Source organism: Trachypithecus francoisi, unplaced genomic scaffold, assembly GCF_009764315.1.
Source record: "Trachypithecus francoisi isolate TF-2019V2 unplaced genomic scaffold, Tfra_2.0 Lachesis_group4, whole genome shotgun sequence".
Lineage (NCBI taxonomy): Eukaryota > Metazoa > Chordata > Mammalia > Primates > Cercopithecidae > Trachypithecus > Trachypithecus francoisi.
The window spans coordinates 78,970,453-78,991,393 of NW_022681469.1; the positions used below are offsets into that span (position 1 = coordinate 78,970,453).

Sequence of the window (20,941 nt, forward strand, 5' to 3'; positions counted from 1 at the left end):
AGCAAGAGAATACCATTTCTTCATCTCCCTGCCCCATGACTTCACCCTGTAATTTTCAACCAATCAGTGGTCTCCACACTTTGGCCCATTCCGAAACCCTCAAACTCCTCTGGGGGACAGATATGAGGTTTCTTCATGTCTCCTCATTCAGTTGTCCTAAGATTAAAGTTCTTTTACTGCTGTAGCCCAGTGTCTCAGTGTATTAGTCTGTTTATGTTGCTATAAAGGAATACCTGAGAAGGGTAATTTATAAAGAAAAGAGATTTATTTTGCCTCAGGGTTCTGCAGGCTCTACAGGAAGCATGATGCTGGCAAATGCTTCTGGTCAGGGCCCCGGGAAGGAAGCATAAGGGAAGTGACCTCAAGAGAGATGCCAAACTCTTAAACAACCAACTGTCATATGGACTAATAGAGTGAGAATTCATTACCACAGGGAAGGCACTTCATGAGGGATCTGTGCCCATGGCCCAAACACCTCCCAGCAGGCCCACCTGCAACATTGGAGATTACATTTCAACATGAGGTTTGGAGGAGACACATATCCAAATCATACCACTCAGTGTACTGACCCTATTATGGTTACGTAAGGAGTGGGAACCAAGTGTCTGCCCCATCACCCACGCGCCATCAACCACTTCAGACAAGCCTCCTCTGGGTGACCTAAGTAGGCATTTGGTTCCTCTCCCATCACTGGAAATTTCTGTCCTTTCCAATTTCCTTTATACGTATGCTCACTCTTCAGCATAATTTCTCACCTCAACCATCTTCACCCAGTAGAATGGGATCATGATGATACTCTAATGACCATTCCTTTCTCACCTCCTTATATAGCTAAAGCATCATCCAACGGTTTTTGTTTTTGTTTTTTTTTCTTGAGACGGGGTCTCGCTTATTGCCCAGGCTGGAGTGCAGTGGTGTGATCTTGGCTCACTGCAACCTCTGCCTTCCAGGTTCAAGCAAATCTCCTGCCTCAGCCTCTCCAGTATCTAGGGTTACAGGCACGCTCCACCACACCCAGCTAATTTTTGTATTTTTGTTAGAGATGGTTTCACCATGTTGGCCAGGCTGGTCTTGAACTCCAGACCTCAAGTGATCCACCTGCCTCAGCCTCCGAAAGTGCTGAGATTATAGGCGTGAGCCACCGCACCTGGCCATCATTCAACTTTTTATCCCAGAAAAGGTGGAAGGCATATATTTCTCTAAAACAGACTGGAAAACTACAGGCTGCCACTTGTTTTGGTAAACAAAATTTTATTGGAACATAGCCACACTCATTAGTTTACATATTTTCTATGGCTGCTTGTGACTACAATGGTAGAGTTGTGAAGTTGTGACAGAGACCTTATGGCCTGCAAAGACTAAAATGTTTACTATCTGACCCTTTACAAAATTTGCCAACCCCTCAACTAAAATATAGATGAATTTCATGTCAGTCCTTTAAGTTCTGAAAAAGCTTCATTAGTATGTATATGTAGCCTTTATCATTTAAAGGCTCTAATAAAAACTACATTTGAAACAAAATTGCATGGCTGCACTATAGGGACAACTTTTGCGTCTTATAAAATTGTTTCTAGCCTTAAAAACTTCTTGAAAAATATAAAGGGAATTGTGTGTTTGCTTTGAAGGACCAGAAGGAAGAATAAAGTCTTACACCAGTCAGAAGTATTTGATTTCACCATTGAAAAGGGAAGAAAACAGATAATCTATGGGGCCTATGGAAGCAAAAAGGAGAAATGAAAGCTGTCTGCAGGACAAGAAGGCACAAGATCCTGCTTTCAGCGCTCCCTATCAGAGCCTTTGGCTCCTCTCTTCACACCCTGTTCCCTAACTCAGAGTCTAGTTTTCTCCCACCTTGGCCCTCATGCACTGGAACTGTTCACCAGACCACAGAACCCCAGAGATGTCAAGAGACTGGGTTCTGCTCCCACTGTGACTGCTTTCTATGTGGGAAACCTTGGGCAGGTCACTGAGTGCCTTTGCCGCTTAGGTTTCACTCTTTTGTAAATTGGGGGTGGGCAGAGTTATCTTACTGTGCTTGCCCAACAGTAATCAAATGTGATGTTTTTTTAAAAGCCTATGTGAAAGGTAAGGTGTTATGAAATTGTCAGTGTTTTTGTTTTTGTTAAAATGTCTGAGTTGCAAATGAAATATTTTTATTCAATATATAAATTAGAGTTAACTGATATTTGACAACTTAAGTACCTTATTTCATATTTCTCATATCCATTTTTGCTTATTTTTTAATAGTATTTAACTTTTATATGGATTAGAGAAAATATAGAAAATAACTGAATTTTTACCATAATAAAATAATTCTTTAATGGGTGGAAAAAATTTCAAAAATTATATTTCATTGTGATCCATTCTTTTCTGTTTGTTGTTTGTTCAGCTTTCATTTTTATGCCTTTGTTTACAGAGAAACAATCTTATGGATGGCAATTTCCTTGTAATCAGTTATTGTCCTATCTGAGTCATCGCCAGACATGGCATTTCAGTAAATAGTGATTCAGCAATTGCTTCCAGGCAGATGTGTTGTGTGAAGTTAAGAACACTGGCTGATAACCTTTCTGGGTTTTTCAAGCAGTAGGGAGAAAGTTTTGTGTAGAGACACACCTTGGAATCAGAAAATGGCAAAGGAAGCACAGACTTTGTGCTGCATGATTTTAACCAAATATAGTGTTTGTGTGACTATGGATGAACAGTAATCTTTTTAAAAGATAGAGAATATTTCTTCGAGTAAAGGACCTTTTATAGTGAGTATTTTCTTAGAAACATCATGCATGTGCATTGTTAAACACAACTTTGACCTTGTTGTACAGACATGTGTATTATTTTGGCCACTCAGGTTCCTGTGGTCTCATGCCTATAACTAAGCAAACCAAACTCCTCATGCATTGGTTTCTCCAATGTAAATTGGAGGTTCTCTTATCCCTCACTTTCAGAGATGGGGGATTTCTTTTGCTTCACAAATATGTTTTTACAAACATGTATGCTCAAATATAGTTTTTATTATGTATCATAAAGTCTTATCTTGTCACTGTTTTTTCCTGAGATGGAGTTTCACAGTCGTTGCCCAGGTTGAAGTGCAATGGCGCAATCTCGGCTCACTGCAACCTCCGCCTCCTGGATTCAAGCGATTCTCCTGCCTCAGCCTCCTGAGTAGCTAGGATTACAGGCATGCGCCACCATGCCTAGCTAATTTTGTATTTTTTGTAGAGACGGGGTTTCACCATGTTGGTCAGGCTGGTCTCAATCTCCTGACCTCAAGTGATCCACCCACCTTGGCCTCCCAAAGTGGTGGGATTACAGACGTGAGCCACCACGCCTGGCCTTGTCACAGTTTTACCATGAACTACAAAAAGAAGTTCACTAATTTATTAAACTAATATTTATTGAACACCTATTGTGTGCTGGGCCCTGTCCAACAGTAATAATGTTGCACAAAACAGAGAACAAAGTAATAGGGTGGAATATGCATTGTAAACATTTTGCGGGTTAATTTATCTTAAATAAATAAGCTACCAATTTTGTTCTTGTTTCATGATTTTATAATTTAACAGGCTTATATATTTTTTATTACTTTAATCACACTTTTAAAAAAATTGCAATAGGTTTTGGGGGAACAGATGATGTTTGGTTACAGGAATAAGTTCTTTAGTGGTGATTTCTGAGATTTTGGTGCACCCATCACCTGAGCAGTGTACACTGTACCCAAAGTGTAGTCTTTTATCCCTCACCCCGCCACCAACCCTTTCCCCTGAGTCCCCAAAGTCCAATGTATCGTTCTTATCAACAGGCTTATATTTAATCCTTTACAATTTTCATGAGACTCTTCCTTGACTATAGCCATTAGTAAACTAAACTTTTGTGTTGCATATGGAGAAGTTAAGCTTAGACAAGATTTTCAAACTTCATCTCCAGTCAAGACTCATGACTTTTCCTTACATTAACAAATTTCTAACCATTAGTGTCAGCTAAGCCATCATCCATTTCTTTGGTAATCTTTCCTGCTGTGGACATTCCTAAGATGGCCCAATTTTATAGAAAAAGCAATTTACAAATTGCTAAATTAGCATCTGATTATGCTTCAAAGAAGTAGGCTAATAGGTAGTCTCTATCATGTGTTAATCACAAACCATTAGTGATAATTAATAAATTAAAATGGGCCAGTTATTAAATTCTGCTTATATTTACCCAAGTGTGTTTGTGTCTATCCTATGTCCTTCAAGCCAGCCTACTCATCAACTTCATTTAGTAATGTAACCAAGCCAGGCACTAACCTTAGGAATCAAAGTATTAAGTGAAGGCTAGTTTATGCATTTGTTCATTATTCTTTCCTGCTGTAAGGATTATCTGTCATCTGGTTAATTATTACATATAAACATACACATCTACTTCAAGGCAAATCCACAGACACACAAACACTTACAAAGAGTAAGCCTAATGAAAAACTAACTTGGAGGACAGTTATCCACATCATAAAGACTTTTTATTTCAACATAATTTGCCTTAAGTCATAAGCTTTCCAAGTTTATTTGAAATATGACTTGATTTATAAAATATGAATTTATTTGATTTTTCTAGAGTAAATCTATATAAAACAGAATACATTTAGGTTGTGTGTATATGTATTTATTGATGATATATGAGACCTGTTTATAAGTACTGTTCTTAAAAAGTTAGCATGTTTACTTTGAAATAAGGGAAATAGTGGTTTCTTCCATGATGTGAAACATGTAATAACAAAAGATACTTCAAACAAAGAGCAGGTAGTTTGGCCTCAGTGATATGGTCAAGTTTTAAATATCTATATGTATTTTACTTCATAGGAGATACAACAAATGAGCAAAGAACGGCAGCAAGAGGCAAAACTTCAGACGTAGAAGCCAGCCAACCTTTGGAGGTAAGTGAAATAGGGTAAGTCCTTTTCGGTGAAACTGAAGGAGTCACTATGATTACACATGCCTCCGAGGATAAATAGTAACTTCTGCTCTTGCTATGACAAGGAAACAAGTGGTCTGCTGAAAGTCAGTGGATAGCAGTACAGGGAGTGCCTTCCCAAGTGCTAAACTTTTTAAGTGCTGGAAATGAAAACTTTCTGTTAAAAACAAAACAAAAAACAAAACAGAAATCAAGTCCTTAAGTTAAAACATTTAAGCTATTTTTAATTGAGTGATTATTTACTAATACTTTTCAATAAATAGGCAGTACATAAACTTGTGGAGAAAGGCTTACAAATAATCCATTCAGCCGGGTGCAGTGGCTCACGCCTGTAATTCCAGCACTTTGGGAGGCCGAGGCGGGCAGGTCAAGAGATTGAGACCATCCTGGCCAACATGGTGAAACCCCGTCTCTACTAAAACTACAAAAATTAGCTGGGCATGGTGGCATGTGCCTGTTGTCCCAGCTACTCGGGAGGCTGAGGCAGGAGACTCGCTTGAGCCTGGGAGGCAGAGGTTGCAGTGAGCCCAGATCACACCACTGCACTCTGGCCTGGCGACGGAGCAAGACTCTGTCTCAAAAAAAAAAAAAATACATTCAAAACTCCATTGCCTTACTAGTTCCAGCATCAAAGTACACTCCTTGAAAGTATTCTGTAGAAAAACTAGGGTATTTGTTCTTTTTCACATGAGAAAACTATTTGCTGTCTAAGAGTATGCATGAAAATGTAGTTAGGATACTTTTGAATACTATATAGAAATATACTAACATTATTTAATCACCAAAATTATCATCTTTAAGACTTAAGGGGAATGTTAAGTACTAGGGTGGAAGGATTATCTTGAACTTTGAAACTTTCTACATGGTGACACACCTCTGCCTGTATTCTAGCTGTAGCACATGAGGGTATTGCTGCACACAACTAGAGAGAGGTCAGGGACCTGGCCAGTGTGATTCACCATGGTTCCTTAATGCCTAGCCCCCAGTAGGTAGTTGAAAAGATTTGTTAAATGAATAAGTTAGTACAATCATGAGTTATAAGTACAGAGTAATATATTTTTAAGAGATACTTTTATTTTTTATATTTATATTTTTCACCATGAACAAATATTTTACAATCGAGGAAAAATCATCTTATTTAAAACATCTTATTTGAAGATGTGATATAGGAAGTAAATTCATGAGGAGGAAGAAAATCGTCTTTCTCATGAAACTATGCATTCATTCTTTCAACTTATGCATGCAACAAGTATTTATTACTCTGACTGCACTCAAGATACTGTGGATGGAGCTGAATATATAATGGTGAAAGTAAGATACAAGGACAAAGAAAAATGTCCAGCTTATATGTTGCAGCAACTTGATCTCTTTCATTTATCCAAACATTTGGTGAGGCTGGGCATAGTGGCCCATACCTGTGGTCCCAGTGCTTTGGGAGGCCAAGGAAAGAGGATTGCTTGAGACTAGGAGTTTGAGACCAGCCTGGGCAACACTGAGAGACTCATCTCTACAAAAAAATTTAAAAATTAGCTGGGCGTGGTGGCACACGCCTGTAGTCCCAGCTACTCAAAAGACTGAGGTGGGAGAATTGCTTGAGCCCAGGAATTCAAGGCTGCCAGCCTGGGCAGCAGAAACATGTGTGAGTGCTGACCATAAGTAGCATCTCTGATAGGAAATAAAAGTTGATATGTTTGGGATTTGGGTAATAACTACCAGGATGGTTCCAAAATCATCCACGATTACTTGAGTTTAGTTGCTTATTGTCTTCTTTTATATGGGCTGCTACAGCAAAATACCATAAATTGGATACCTTATGAACAACAGAAATTTATTTCTTTAGTTCTGGAGGCTGGAAAGGCCAAGGTCAAGGTGCTGGCAGATTTGTGTCTGGTGAGGGCCCGTTTTTTTTTGGTTTGTACTCTGGCTGTGTCCTCACATGATAAAGGGAGAACTCTAGTTTCTTCAGCCCCTTATAAGGGCACTAATCCCATTAATACGGGCTCTCCCCTCCCACCTCCTAATACAGTTGCCTTGGGGATTAGGTTTCAACATATGAATTTTGGAGGGACACAAAGCATTCAGACCATAGCACTTAGTTGTGTGATTCATTGGAAATGTCTGCAGAACCTGACTATTTTTCAAAGTTGATTCATTGATAGAAGGAATTCCAAGACTAATTCTTAAGGAAAGACGCTTTTAAGGTTACAATCCACAGAGCTTTGAAACAAACTCATTATTGTGCTACTTTCTAGTCTCTCTATTAATATAGTCAATTGTTAATCATTAAGGCTGGATGTATATACTCATGCAGTAACAGATACTTCAAAAGTGTCTTCTATTCAGGTAACGGCTGGGCAAAGAGAGGACAGTGTTTGCTATCAGAGAGCTCACTAATGTAGGAAAAAAGAAAAATGGAGTGGGAGACTATAAATGAGACCTCAGGGTTAAATTGCAATGCAAGAGGAAAATAATAAAATACTTTTAGAGACTATATATGTGTTGCCACAGAAAAGCCAGATAGTAATTTACCTTGACAGTAAGCATCTAACATGGGATTTGTTATTCCTCCCCTTTAAAATACAAAAATGAGGCCGGGCACGGTGGCTTACACCTGTAATCCCAACACTTTGGGAGGCTGAGGCAGCTAGATCATGAGGTCAGGAGATCAAGACCATTCTGGCTAACATGGTGAAACCCTGTCTCTACTAAAAATACAAAAAATTAGCCGGGTGTGGTGGCCTGTGCCACCTACTATAGTCCCAGCTACTTGGGAGGCTGATGCACGAGAATTGCTTGAACCCGGGAGGCGGGGGTTGCAGTGAGCTATCGTGCCACTGCACTCCAGCCTGGGCAACAGAGCTGGACTCCATCTCAAAAAAACAAAACAAAACAAAACAAAAAGTGAAAACACTGCTGAACACTCTCTACCCTTCATATACTTCCTTGATATAGTAAAAATGAGTCTTATCCAGCCTCCTAGATTTAAATTCTGTGTAGAAGTTGATGACTCCTAAAACATGTCTCTACCTAGATCTCTCCCCTGAGTTCTAGACTCTATACCCAGCTGCCTATGTAACATTTCACTTACAAATTTCTACACAGTTCAGACTTTCATTAACCATGGAAGAACTCTTGATACCTGGCCCCACCACCCTGAAGCCTCTCTGTGCCCAAGTTTTAATCATCCCTGTTTAATATCACCACCCTCTATCTATATAGTGATTTAGAACCAAACCCCCTTAGGTACCCTTGGCTCCTCTCTTTCCCTCACACTGCACATCCAGTCTATCAGCAAGTCCTGCCATCTTGCCCTCTCTATCCGGAATGTGACTGCTTCTCAACATCAGCACTGTTAGAACCGTCTAAGCCACCCCTTTCACCAGGCCCCCATTCTTCCTCCTTCAGCCCATTCTCCACGTGGCAGAGAGAAATATGGCAGATCACATCACTCCTTGGGTTAAAAGCTTTGACTATCTACTGTAACTAGAATAAATGCTAAGCTCCTTGCAGTGGGCTACAAGGAACTCCATACTCTCTCTAATCTCATTTTTCTCCCCATTCCCATCCCCATCCACCAGCCGCCTGCACCTGCCATTCTGTCTCTAGATGATATTAAGCCCTGGCCTATCTCAGGCTTTGTATTTGCTAGTCCTTTTTTTAACCAGAGCTTCACTTGGCTTCCTCCTTATCATTCAAGCGTCACTTTTCAGGACTACCTCAGCTAATGTGTCCCTCCCCCCAGTCACTGTCACATAACTCTGTCTTATTTTCTTCATCACACTTATCACTGTCTCGGATTATTCATTTGCTATCTGCTTCTCCTGACTAGAATGAAAACAGATGTTTTATGTCTAGAATAGTGTCTGGTACACAAAAGTTACCCAATAAACACTTGCTAACTGATCATCTAGATTTTATTTAATGTCTTCGTCCATCTGCCAGGTTAAAGGCCTAAATGTCATTTTTGGCTCCTTCTTCTCACTCCCTCATTAAATCTAGAACCAAGTCCTAATGTTTCTGCCTACCAAATACCTTCCAAATGCAGTTTCTCCTACACCAACTAGGTCCTCATGTGTTCACTAGACTATTATTAGATGAGAAGTTTCTTACCCAAATATCTTTCTAAAAAAGAACTGCGGGTTTTTTATTGACTTCCGTGCTCCCCCCTAAAATCCCTTGAAACCTGCACAATGAAGCTTAAACCTTGAACCCTGTTCTAATGTCACTTCCTTTGTGAACCCTTTTCTCTGCTCCCCCAGCCAGAGACAACCCCAATGTCCTCTTAATGCTTATATTGTCTTTTATGAGTTCACTATAGTGCAAGTTTTTGAAAGATAGGGGCTACAGCTTAATTAGCTTTATGACCCCAGCAGCTATCACACTGTTAGACATATGTGATGTAACATAAATGCCCTGTCAATGATTTCTGGATAGATAAATCAAAAATAATCCACTTATATTTTTTAAATTCTGTTTTCTACTTTACATGATAAACACAGAGTTATATCTTTTCTCACACACAAAAAATGTTTCTTGCATTCCTTTGGAGTTACCCATTTAAAAATCTGTTAATTTACATTATTTTTGGCACTCTTATTACATTAGCAGGGAAAAGTTTAATACCTTCAGTTAGTTTTAAATACATATATATACATCTGATTAAGAAATCAAACTATTGTGCTAACTGGAAAGATTCTAATTGTTTTAATTTGTAATGACTATATAAGCAATGTTGAAATACTCTCTATAATGAGAACATAATTAGTAAATTAGCATGGATTCCATAAAGCTTAAAAATAACATTTGTAGTTGCCAAAATATAACTCACTTTTCTAAGAACCCTTTGGAGAAGGTGGCTTTTAGTATACCAAAAGAAGTTTCTTTTGGCAAGTTCAGATAAACATATAGATTGCCTCTTAGTTTCAAAGAATTGTGTTAGACATGGGGGTAGGGAGGATACAAAGACATGTAAGACTCAGTGACTCTGACTTATTGATGCAGGAATTCTCAATCTATTCATGGAAAATTTAACAAATCACTATACTGTAAAGTGAAATAAAATAAGTTCCTTATGCTTCATAACTACAAAGGTAGCTATGAGATTGCGATGGAAGAAGGATATTGTCCGGGGGAGTCAAAAAAGGCATCATGCATTAGATGAGCTTTGAACTATGAATAATTTTGTCTACTTATATGATTAATTTTTTATGATTAAGAAGTTCCTGGGAAATAAAATTCTTCATTAAGAACATTTTAGAAATACAGAAGCAAATCCTAATGTGAAATTGCTTTACACACATGAATCTCAATAACTGGTAATAAGGGGTTAAAAAATGAATGTAGCCTGGCCTATGCTACACTGTAATTTTAATGACGGTTAAAATATTTGTTAAGTGTCTGTGATATTTTTCATTACACTTTATAGCCCAAGTATATTTTAAAACTGTGTTCTCTATTCAAATACATCTCTCGACATTATGGAAATTCTAACACTTAGATGGAATAGAATTTAAAAAATAAGATCTGGTTTGGGCATCAAGTAGGTTAGTTTTTACAGAGTTAGATTATGGGATATTTTAGCACATTTACACAAATGATTGTCTATGGAAAACAGTGTATTTGTAATAAGTAATTTTGATGATAATACAGCATTCACTCCAGAAAAATCCTAAGTTTTCAGTACTTCCTGAAATACTGTTTGTCTCTTCTTCACTCTCCCTCTTTAGGTAGTTTTGGATTTCTCTCAATAATAAATTAATTAATACTGCATCTACATCATAGTTTCCTATGTATCATCCTAAGATATTATCACCTAAAATAGGGTAACTTTAGGGGACATGTCACTAAACTATCTAATCATCAAAATGTGATTTTTACTAAGTTGTGCATTACTCTGTGTTTCAAGAGTCATTTGTAACTTTTAACAAAGTTCACCATGTTTTTGGTATGGGGAGAGTGAACGTGTATAAATCCATGTTTGGGCTTATTAAAATTAATATCATTCGACTCTAATATTTGAGGGAAGAGTTACGATTCGAACTAATTATCCAATTAAAGGATTAGCCACATCCTTTTCATTCTTCTTTTATCCTTCTTGACCTTCTGGGTAAATTTTGATAGTGAGTTGTAATGATGTTGCATCTGTTTGGACTGTGTTCTACTAGTCTTGGAGCCTGTAACTTACAGCTCAGGGAGATAAACCTGAGTTTTTGCCATTATGACTCATCTCTTAAGAGAATAAACATTACATGTAAGCAAGTAGTCATTCTTTTTAAATTTGTAGTCTTGGAAAGTGTTTTATATTGTGAAAACTGGAACCATATTAGCTAATAATTTACCAGCAGACCTGTTCTTTTTGGCTTTTAGGTGTATTTTGGAAGTTGAGAATGTGTTAGTTTTAGTTTTTAATATAACTATGTCTAATTTTGGTGACTGAATTTTAATCTAGTTTTAGCCGATATTTTTAGGTTGTTTATTTTAAGTGTTGGTTGAACTTAAATTTCTTATATTTGTAACTGCAGTTTTTTAAAAATTTGAACTTATTTTTGATCTCAAAGACTGAGGAATATTTTTATTTACTTATTTTTATTTACTTAGTGGCTTAAAGATAATAAAATACAAAAACAAGCCAATAAAATGCTCCCCACAAAACCATAATTCCATTTGTGTATTTGTCTTGAGTGATAACGAATTCACATATGCATATGGAGACACATATAAAATAATAACTAACAGATGGTAGAGCTGCAAAGTCGGATTTATAAAGATTATTATCAGCTGGTGGTACTGAGATGCTCCTGTGGTTATACTGACAGAAGACACAAAAATTATTTATATTAAGAAACTGGCACTAACATCTCCCCTCAACTTCTGTTAGCCAAAGTAACTTATTGCATATTTAATATAAATTTCTTAATGAAGAGATAAAACAATCTTATGGCAAATTTATACTAGCAAATTTAATAGAGTTGCGAAAATAGTAATTAAGGTAGTAGCAATAACAATAAAAACTGTTTTGCTAAAATTGTTAGGGGCATGATATTTCTAGTAGGTAAAGGAAGGATTTAAGGGACTTTGTTTATTCAGGTAATTTCAAACGCACTTCTCAATTTAGTACACAGTGGTCACTTTGGAATATATTGTACAGTTGTAAACAAAAGCTTGAGTTCTTTTAAGCTAGGTATGGAAGCTGCATTGTATATGAAGCTGCATTATAGATTTCCTAGTTCAGTAATTTAGGGAAAAGTTGATTCTTTTGTTCAATCCTTTTTAAAACGTTTATTTTTAATGGACAAGTGATAATTGCATATATTTATGGGGTACAGTGTGATGTTTTGATACATGCTTACAAGGTGAAATGATTAAATCAGGCTAATTAACAAGTCTGTCACCTTACATGCTTATCTTTTTTTGTGGTAAAGACATTTAAAATCTCTTTTAGCAATTTTGAGTATACAGTGTATTATTATTTATTAAAGTTACCATTCTGTGCAGTAGATTACTAAAGCTTATTCTTCCTGTCTTACTGAAACTTTATCCCCTTTGATCAACATCTTCCCTTTCCCTACCTACTCCTTTCCCTCAGCCTAAAATTTGATTTTCTGAAAAAGGTATGAGATTCACATTTTAATAAAACGTGTTCACTTTTCTTCTGATATGTTTTCATATATCCATCATATCTTTCATAGAGCTATAGGAGCCTGCAGATTCTGTAGGGACCCGTTTCCTTGTTGCTTTTATTTCAGATAGTTATTGAAATGAATGAAAATATCCTTGAGCTTTGTGAATCCCATGTGATACAGACTTTGGTTACTACTCCTTAAAGAATGGAATAAGATTACTGTATTAAAAACTGGGTTTTGTGTAGAAAGGAATTGGGGGCTCAAAGTGTAGAAAAAAGGAGACTGGAGGGGGAGATTTTCAAGAACAATTTCAAATATAGCAACAATTCTTCTGGAGGATGCCAGGATTTCAGTTTTAAGAATTTTTTAGCACAACATGGTATATAATACGTATATTAATTTAAAGCATCGGAGGTACAAAGATGATTATGAAACTACTCTCACAAGATATTCATAGTCCAAATACAAATATAATGGATATTGCTACTGAAGGCAGTTTAAATTGTTACAACCACTTTTGGAAGGCATTTTGGCATTAAGAGCCATAAAGATGTTAATATACTTTGACAGCAATTCCACTTTTAGGATTCTGTTCTGAGAAAATAATCTTTTAAATCCACAAGTTTTATGCTCAAAAAAGATGGCATATTCAGTCAGTGCAATATTTTTCAGTTTTTATAAATGACACTGATGATGAGTTTTCAATAAAATATACAGATATAGTACTTAGTTTTATAATTTTAGTTAAAATGCAGTATACAAAATTGTATACACAGTATGATTGCTGCTATATAAAAACTATGCAGAAAAAGATTATGTAATACATAAAAACAGTAAGAGTAGTTACATTTGGGATGATAGCTATATAAGTTAAATCATTCTTTCCAGTGTTCTGATCTTCCAATTTGTCTATAATGAATGTATCTTATATTTTAAATGATAGTAATGTTGGTGATGAGGAAACAACGTATTCACTCAGTCTTAGTTTTTGCTTAATAGAAGAAATATTTTGTATGATAGTGAAACAGTCGCTCTATTGAGAATGGTCATGAAGGCGATATGTTGGCACTTTCCTCCCCTGACTCATTTAGGTTTAAGGTTTCTTAATTAGTTGATCACTGAGTACCACATCTGATCACGATTTGTCAAAACATCTGTCCCCTGACACCCAGGGACCTTTCCAGCAGGGAGAAGAGTGAGATGATTTGGGACGTTATTCTTCCTATCTCTTTGGAAATCACATGGCCCAAACTTTTCTCATTAATCAACCTGTCAATGTCATTGAATCACTTATAAAGGCCTATTTTCCCCTACAAAAGTGTATGAGTTACTGGCTTGGACATATATTTGTCTAAACATCTCACTTCTTTCTTTTTATCTGTGATGCTGAGACTCCTAATTTAAACATATGAATTTCTAGCTTTATGATAATTAGTTGATGAGAACATAATTTTATCAAAGAATTGCCAGGATTTTTGTTCATTCTTTGTTTTTCCTAATATAAAACTCTTTCTAATTTCTGATTTCTTTGGGATATGAAGCATAGTTAGATTCTTGCACTGTGTCGTTTGAACAGGTAAATTTAATTCTTTGACGTGTTTATCCTCTTATGCAGCATACCTTTTGGTAAGAAGATTTTGTAGAATACATTTCTCCAAACTTTATTTTCATCTGAATTGCTGGGTCATATCACAAAATAGAAAGTGCACTTTTGTTGGACTCCTTTGCTCACTAAGTATGATTTAAGATATGTTGCTAAGATTTCTTCAACTTCAATTCTTAGTCCATGAAGTCAGTGAATTAGATGCAATGTTTGAGCGCCCTCCCTGCCCGGAAGTCATGGCTGTTTACTTCTTTGGAAAGTGAATTGGGATTTTGCCACAAAATGCCAACCTTTAAAATAATGCTTTGATAGGGGAGAAAGGGAGATGGGAATCTGCTGCTTAATGAAGAGATTTTAGGCATTGATTAGTCAAGCTTTATAGCCTGTTGGGTGGGGAAAGTTCAATGGTCCTTGCAGGTAAATTGTCAGGCTGCAAAAATTACTTCAAAGATTCTTGCTCTTGCTAAGCATGTTTGTCTTAGGAAATGATAAATTTGGTAGAGAACAATTTAAAATGCTCACCTTGTTATTTCTTCTAGTCTATAATCTTGACTTATTTTACAGTAAGATTAGCATAGGTTGTTTACCCAAAACACTGCTAAGATAAACTTAGAGCCTGCTTCTCAAAGTTTGTGACGGTCTTTTTTGTAACTTCAAATTTGTACATTTTTGTTACCACTATGTCTGTATCCTAACTTCACTTTTGCTGGAAAAATTATAATTGAAAAGTCATAATTCTGGTGCTTTCTTCTGGCTTGCATTGGGGTTAACTAGCACAGTGAAACATAATGTTCATTCACCCTAGCCAATGAGGCCAAAAACCATGTGAGGTGTATGAGAGCAACCCTGTTTCCATCCAAACTGCACATATGGTGTGGGTAAGCCAGTAATGTGAGTTTTATGCAATGTTTCTGCTCATGTACACAGTCTGTTGCTCAGCACCAATTATTCCCTGCCAGAAACCCGCTAACCTGCTGCTTTTGTAGCTCTGCTTGATGAAGTTAGGTAGCTTAAAATGACCACAATGATATTTATTTAACTTTAGCAATCTTTGTTTGTTAAAATTATGTAACTTTGAGTGCCCAACACATCTGTTGATTGATCACAATTGATTGCAATTAGACTCAAAGAACTGGAACATTGTTACTGCAGTTTCGTGGAGGTACACATGTGTTAATTATATATATTTAGAAGGAGGATTCAAAATGTGGAAATGCTAGCTTTTTGTTTATCAAATCTAGTTTTCTGTCTTCAACTCAGATATTCTTATTTAAAAAACCATATATAATACTCTGTTTATACTTTGGTAGTCACCTTGTTGTCATTGTTTCCAGTTTCTACTTTTATAGCTTTAAAAACCATAAAATCAGCAGGGTGAGAGGTCCATGTTGGGAGAACAACTGTTCCCTATTTCACAGAGCTATCTTTTTTTTTTTTTTTTTCCAAATTCTCTGTTTTTTAATTAGTAGCAAATGGTCCTTATTTTGGCCTCCTTTGGTTTATATTACCATTGTAACTTCTTGAGACTATAGAAAGTTTAAGTTAAAGGGCAGCCATTTTTATGATGTCTTCCCACCACTGGAGATTCCTTCTTGAAGGATAAATTTCATCTGAATCTTTAGGCAGTGGAAAAGTAACATGCAGGTATGTACCTGGTCTAACTGATGTTATCTGAATATTCCGCTTTGTACCTACTGAGGATTCTTTTTGTGAACATCCCTACATGAGTGCACCAGCATGAATACATAGCAAAAAAAAAATTATACTTTAGTTAAGCTTAGTAAAATTTACATAGATTTTACATTTCTCTCCAGGCGTAGCCAGCCCCATTCCTTACTGTGTGCCAGGTTTCTTTGTTTTTAATGAACATCTGTGTTCTTTCTACCCTATTCAAGAATTGAGATTAATTTTCGTCTGTACAAGGCTATGTGATAACTACTTTGGGGATGTTATACTCTTTGGAAAGTACCTTTCACACATCACCTTTTAAATTAGTTAAGAAATTATTGTGGGTGTGAATTTATAAACTTTCTCTGATACTGGTTATGTAATAGAAAGATGTATGTATTAGAACCTCCTAATATAAAAGCTAAAAGCTATAATTGTTTTTAAAGTAACAGCAATCCACATTTTTTTCTGCCTTTTTTTATTTTTTGAGGCAGAGTCTCACTGTGTCGCCCAAGCTGGAGTGCAGTGATGCGATCTTGGCTCACTGCAGCCTCCGCCTCCTGAGTTCAAGCAATTCTCCTGCCTCAACCTCCCAAGTAGCTGGGACTACAGGCATGCGCCACCACGCCTAGCTAATTTTTGTATTTTTTAGTAAAGATAGGGTTTCACCATATTGGCCAGGCTGGTCTCGAACTCCTGACCTCGTGATTTGCCCGCCTCGGCCTCCCAAAGTGCTGGGATTACAGGCATGAGTGACCGTGCCCAGTCCCTTTTTCTGCCTTTTTATGCCACTTGCAGAGGGAGAAAAGATAGGTGTATGCTACACATAAGAGCACAGTGGTAGTGTATTGAAGTACCATTTATACTAATAAAAAGCATATGAAAACTTTCTCAGAACTTTTTAGCTGAAAAGTCGGTAAATGGTTGTATAACCCTACTTTTTCAGATGGTTTCTCTTGGAAAATAGTTTGAAGAACATGCTGTTTGTTTGTTCATCAAGATATTCTGGCATTTATGACTAGCTCAAACCAACACATTGGAGAGCTGTATATTTCTACCTCATTGCCTTAGTCCTGCACAGATTGCCTTCCTTGTACTGTTGTTCAGTTTGATTGAATAACTTAGTGAGAAACTGTTGTGTGGAATATACTGTGATATTTATTATGGAGGTGTTACTAAGGTATTGTCTACTACATTACATAGTTTCCCATGTGAAGTCCCACATAGGTATTCTAATTTCATACTGCATTTTTTTTTTTTTTATAAGATGGAGTCTTACTCTGTTGCCAGGCTGGAGCACAGTGGCGTGATCTCAGCTCACTGCAACCTCCGCCTCCTAGGTTCAAGCCATTCTCCTCCTTCAGCCTCCCATAGTAGCTGGGACTACAGGGGCCCACCACCAAGCCCAGCTAATTTTTTAAATATTTTTGGTAGAGATGAGGTTTCACCATGTCGGCCAGGATGGTCTCGATTTCTTGACCTCGTGCTCTGCCTGCCTCAGCCTCCCGAAGTGCTGGGATTACAGGTGTGAGCCACTGTCATATTGCTTTTATACTAACAAAATATTTTGTTTTTCTGAGGTGGTAATAGTCTCTTTTTCTCATGGCCATTGTAAATTTTATGTCTAACTTTTTTTTTTTCCATTTTCCATTGGCAAGGGGGAAACTCAGACCTAAATTTATAGTTCAGTTTTAGTAACTATTTAAGACCTTATGAGATATGCATCTGCATACTTTATTTTCCTCTTACCTGATGCTTCTGTTCTATATTTTTCCTGGACATAATTTTAAAATTTATTGTGAGTCTTGTTAGTTGCATCAGATTCATTTTGTAGAGGAAAGGGTTAAAATATATTCCTATATGTAAATATATTTATGTAATACTTATACAAAATATATTTATATTTAGAGTGTACTTTTTATTTTAATAGGTTGTAAGTGATATACATAACCTCTCATTTTAATCATCTTTTGCTCCTCTTTCAAAAGTCTCTGATAAAATCATACATAGGGGTTTGACTGCGAGAATATGTGTGACATTGGGTACCTTCCTTAACCTGCCTCTCCCAGGCCTCAGGTGGAGTCTGGCAGTCAGCTACACACTTACCTCCAGTGTAATGTGATTTCTTCGGGGTCCTTATTGATTTGAAGGTGCAGGTGAAAGGAACCTCCTTTCCGGGTCATCAACCTTGCCAAGCTGCCTTTGGGCAGGGTGTACCGCAGGCATCTGCAACTCTCACTGCTTGTCACATCAGCCACTTCATGGTCTCCCTTCTGTATACACTTTCAATCTCTAGATATGCTTTTTAGATGGTTTGCTAGTTGGATTTTGGATATCAGTATAGAGGATGTAGGACAAGTGCCTTTCTAACTTCAAGAGAAAGATTGTCTTGGGAGTAATGGTTCCCCATAGTAGCAAATTTTCATAACCCTTGCTGTAGTGTGGATAGCTGTAAGAATGTGAACTGTATCAGACAGACTTATAGCTCAGATCCTGGCTTTACCACTTATTTTACAGGGTTACTAAAAGAATTTGGTGAGTCAATATGTAATACTTATTTGTATGTCTATATACACAGTATCTGATGTATACTAGATACTCAGTAAGTGTTAGTTTCTTTTTAGATTGGAAGGAAATTATGATTAATGCCTTAAAAATCATGCCAGAGTAGAGTAGAATTGATTAAATCATTTAGTAATTATGCTCAGTTGAGAGTTACAGTAAAAGGCAGTGGTTTAATTTGGGGCTTAATTTTTCCCATATGACAAGAAGTCTCACAGAAGGTAGTTAAAGTGTTGATTCAGGAGCTCAGGAATGTTAAGGTCAAAGTTCAGTAGTTCCTCATAGTTGCAAGATAGCTATTGCCGCTCCAGCCATCATATCCCTTTTCCAGGAAGCAGGAAGGAGGAAAACAGCAAAGGGAAAATAAAAGTATCTGAGTCCAGAAACTTTTCAAAAAATCTCTAACAGAGTTTTACTGGCCATATTGTAACATATGGCCACCCCTAGTGGCAAGGAAGCCTGAGAAGGAGCCTACTTTAGTTTGGTATTTTGCTACCCCTAGCAAAGTCAGGATTCTAGTAAAGATGAAAGGAAGGATGAATATTGGGTAGACTGTAAGAGATCTCTGACATAGGTATCAACCTATTTTGCTTTTAGAAGCTTCATTTGTCCAACAATAGATATCAGTGGGGGCCAGAGGACAAATAGAGAGAAGCATTCATTAGTGGTGACTGGATTCTGTTTGGGGGCAGGAAGTCTTTGAGTAGTCATAGTGGGACAAGAAATAAAGACGGACATGAATTAAAAAAATATTGAATAAGCTAAGCACAATGCTGGTAGGACCTTTACATGTATTAACTCATTAACTTTTACAGACGAGGTAGGCAGTATTATCTATATGTCTTATAGAGGAGGAAACTAAGGCTCAACAGTACCCATTTCCCAAGTTCACAAAAAAACAGTAACACTAATGGAACCGGAATTCAGACTTGCACCTGACTAACCACAAAACTTATGCTTTGCATCATGTCGTTTTCCTGTCTCCACCATATAAATAACGCTGCAGAAACCTGCTGCTTCACTTTGCTTCTCTTTTCCATAGAGCCTTCTCCTGTGAAGTCCACAGTAATTATATATTGACTTCAATGATTTGTGTGCAGAACTGAGTGTTCTATAAAAGATTGCTGCTGTTAGTTGCTGAAGGCTATAGAGATGAGGCTGGGAGAGGAAGAAGTGGTGCTTCTGTCTTATCACCACCACTCAGAGGTGGGAATGACTGCCTTGGGATATCCGCCACCAGTGTCAGTAGCATTCAAGGACATTCTTTGGGACAAAGAGAATGTGGCAAAGCAGCAGTGACCAATCTGAGTGAGCCAAAGTCCAAAAGGAAAGCTGATAGAATGACTTGGCATGGAGGTGTATCTTCTCAAGTCAGAAGCCTGGGAATTATCTTTGACTTCTTCCTCTTTCATTCTCAATCCAATTGATCACCAAGTCACTTTGTTTCTACCTCCTCTGGCTACTTTGCTTAGCTGTGCTTTCCTCTACTTCCCCACTGCAACTACAATGGTTCTGGCCTTGTCTTTCACATGGATTATTACAAAAAGTTTTTGTAATCGCCCTTAATATCCAGTCCTACCTTCATTCAATCCATTCACCCACAAATCTGACCATGTAGTTGCCTTACTTGATGGCATCAGAGGCTCTTCAGCTGCCTGTAGGATAAAATCCAGTAACTTTCGTCCACCGTGTATACATGGTCCTTCATGATTTGGTCCTGCCCCTCTGTGTAAACATTTAGGTCTGTTCTGTGTCACCATACAGAGTTTCTTGCCATGTCTTGAGTATATTCCTTTCTCTTGGAGTTTGTGCAATTTCTGTCCTTTCTCTGAAGAACTTTATCCCGTAACTCTTGTGTTCACTGAGCAAATTCCTGTTCATCCTTCAAACCCCTGCTCAAATATCTTTCATCTTCAATGCCATTTAGTTTCCCCTCTGGTCCCACCTTGTACATGCGACCAGGAGTGCCATGAAGTGGGGATTCGGGTTGACTCGTCATTGTTCCCTGTGCATGGCATGCATCAGCCACTCAATAAATATTTAATGTTTGATGTGTGCAGGAACAGTCAGATTAGACAAAAGACAGAAGAACTTGTTATCTAAGTATTACTCTTAACCATGAAAAGCTGTAACTTTGGATAACCTCCTTACCTTTCAGTGCTAGAGTAATGGGAATATAATTGAAACATTAATTCATCTCTCTGAAGTGAATTATTCTCACCAGGTTCTTAACAGTTTCTGTTAGTTTTTCAGGTTATGTTTAATAATTCCCGTTATACCAGCTGAATGATGATTCTAATTCTCAAATCCTAAAGTGACTCTTGCCTTTCTTGTCCAATTTAGCCTGCCACATTGATTTTGTATTTGTTATGTATTATGACTTTCCTCAAAGCTTAGTTGTATTTTGGATTTTCTTTTCTGTATCTCAACTGTGTTTGGATTTTCTTTTCTGTATCTGTTTTTGTATCCATTCCTGACTAAAGACACATTTTCAATGGTACTTTTTAAATGTTTCAAAATGTTCCCCCCACCCCCTTTTTTTTGA

General features: G+C 37.2%; 1 protein-coding gene across 5 annotated transcripts in view; it reads left to right on the top strand.

Moving 5' to 3' along the window:
- Positions 1–20,941, top strand: part of UMAD1 (UBAP1-MVB12-associated (UMA) domain containing 1) — a 254,823-nt gene that overhangs the window by 165,566 nt on the left and 68,316 nt on the right. For all 5 annotated transcript variants that reach the window (XM_033193447.1, XM_033193448.1, XM_033193450.1 and 2 more), the window contains one exon: positions 4,830–4,903. In XM_033193447.1, coding sequence (XP_033049338.1) covers positions 4,830–4,903 — 74 coding nt within the window. The remainder of the gene's footprint in view (positions 1–4,829; positions 4,904–20,941) is intronic.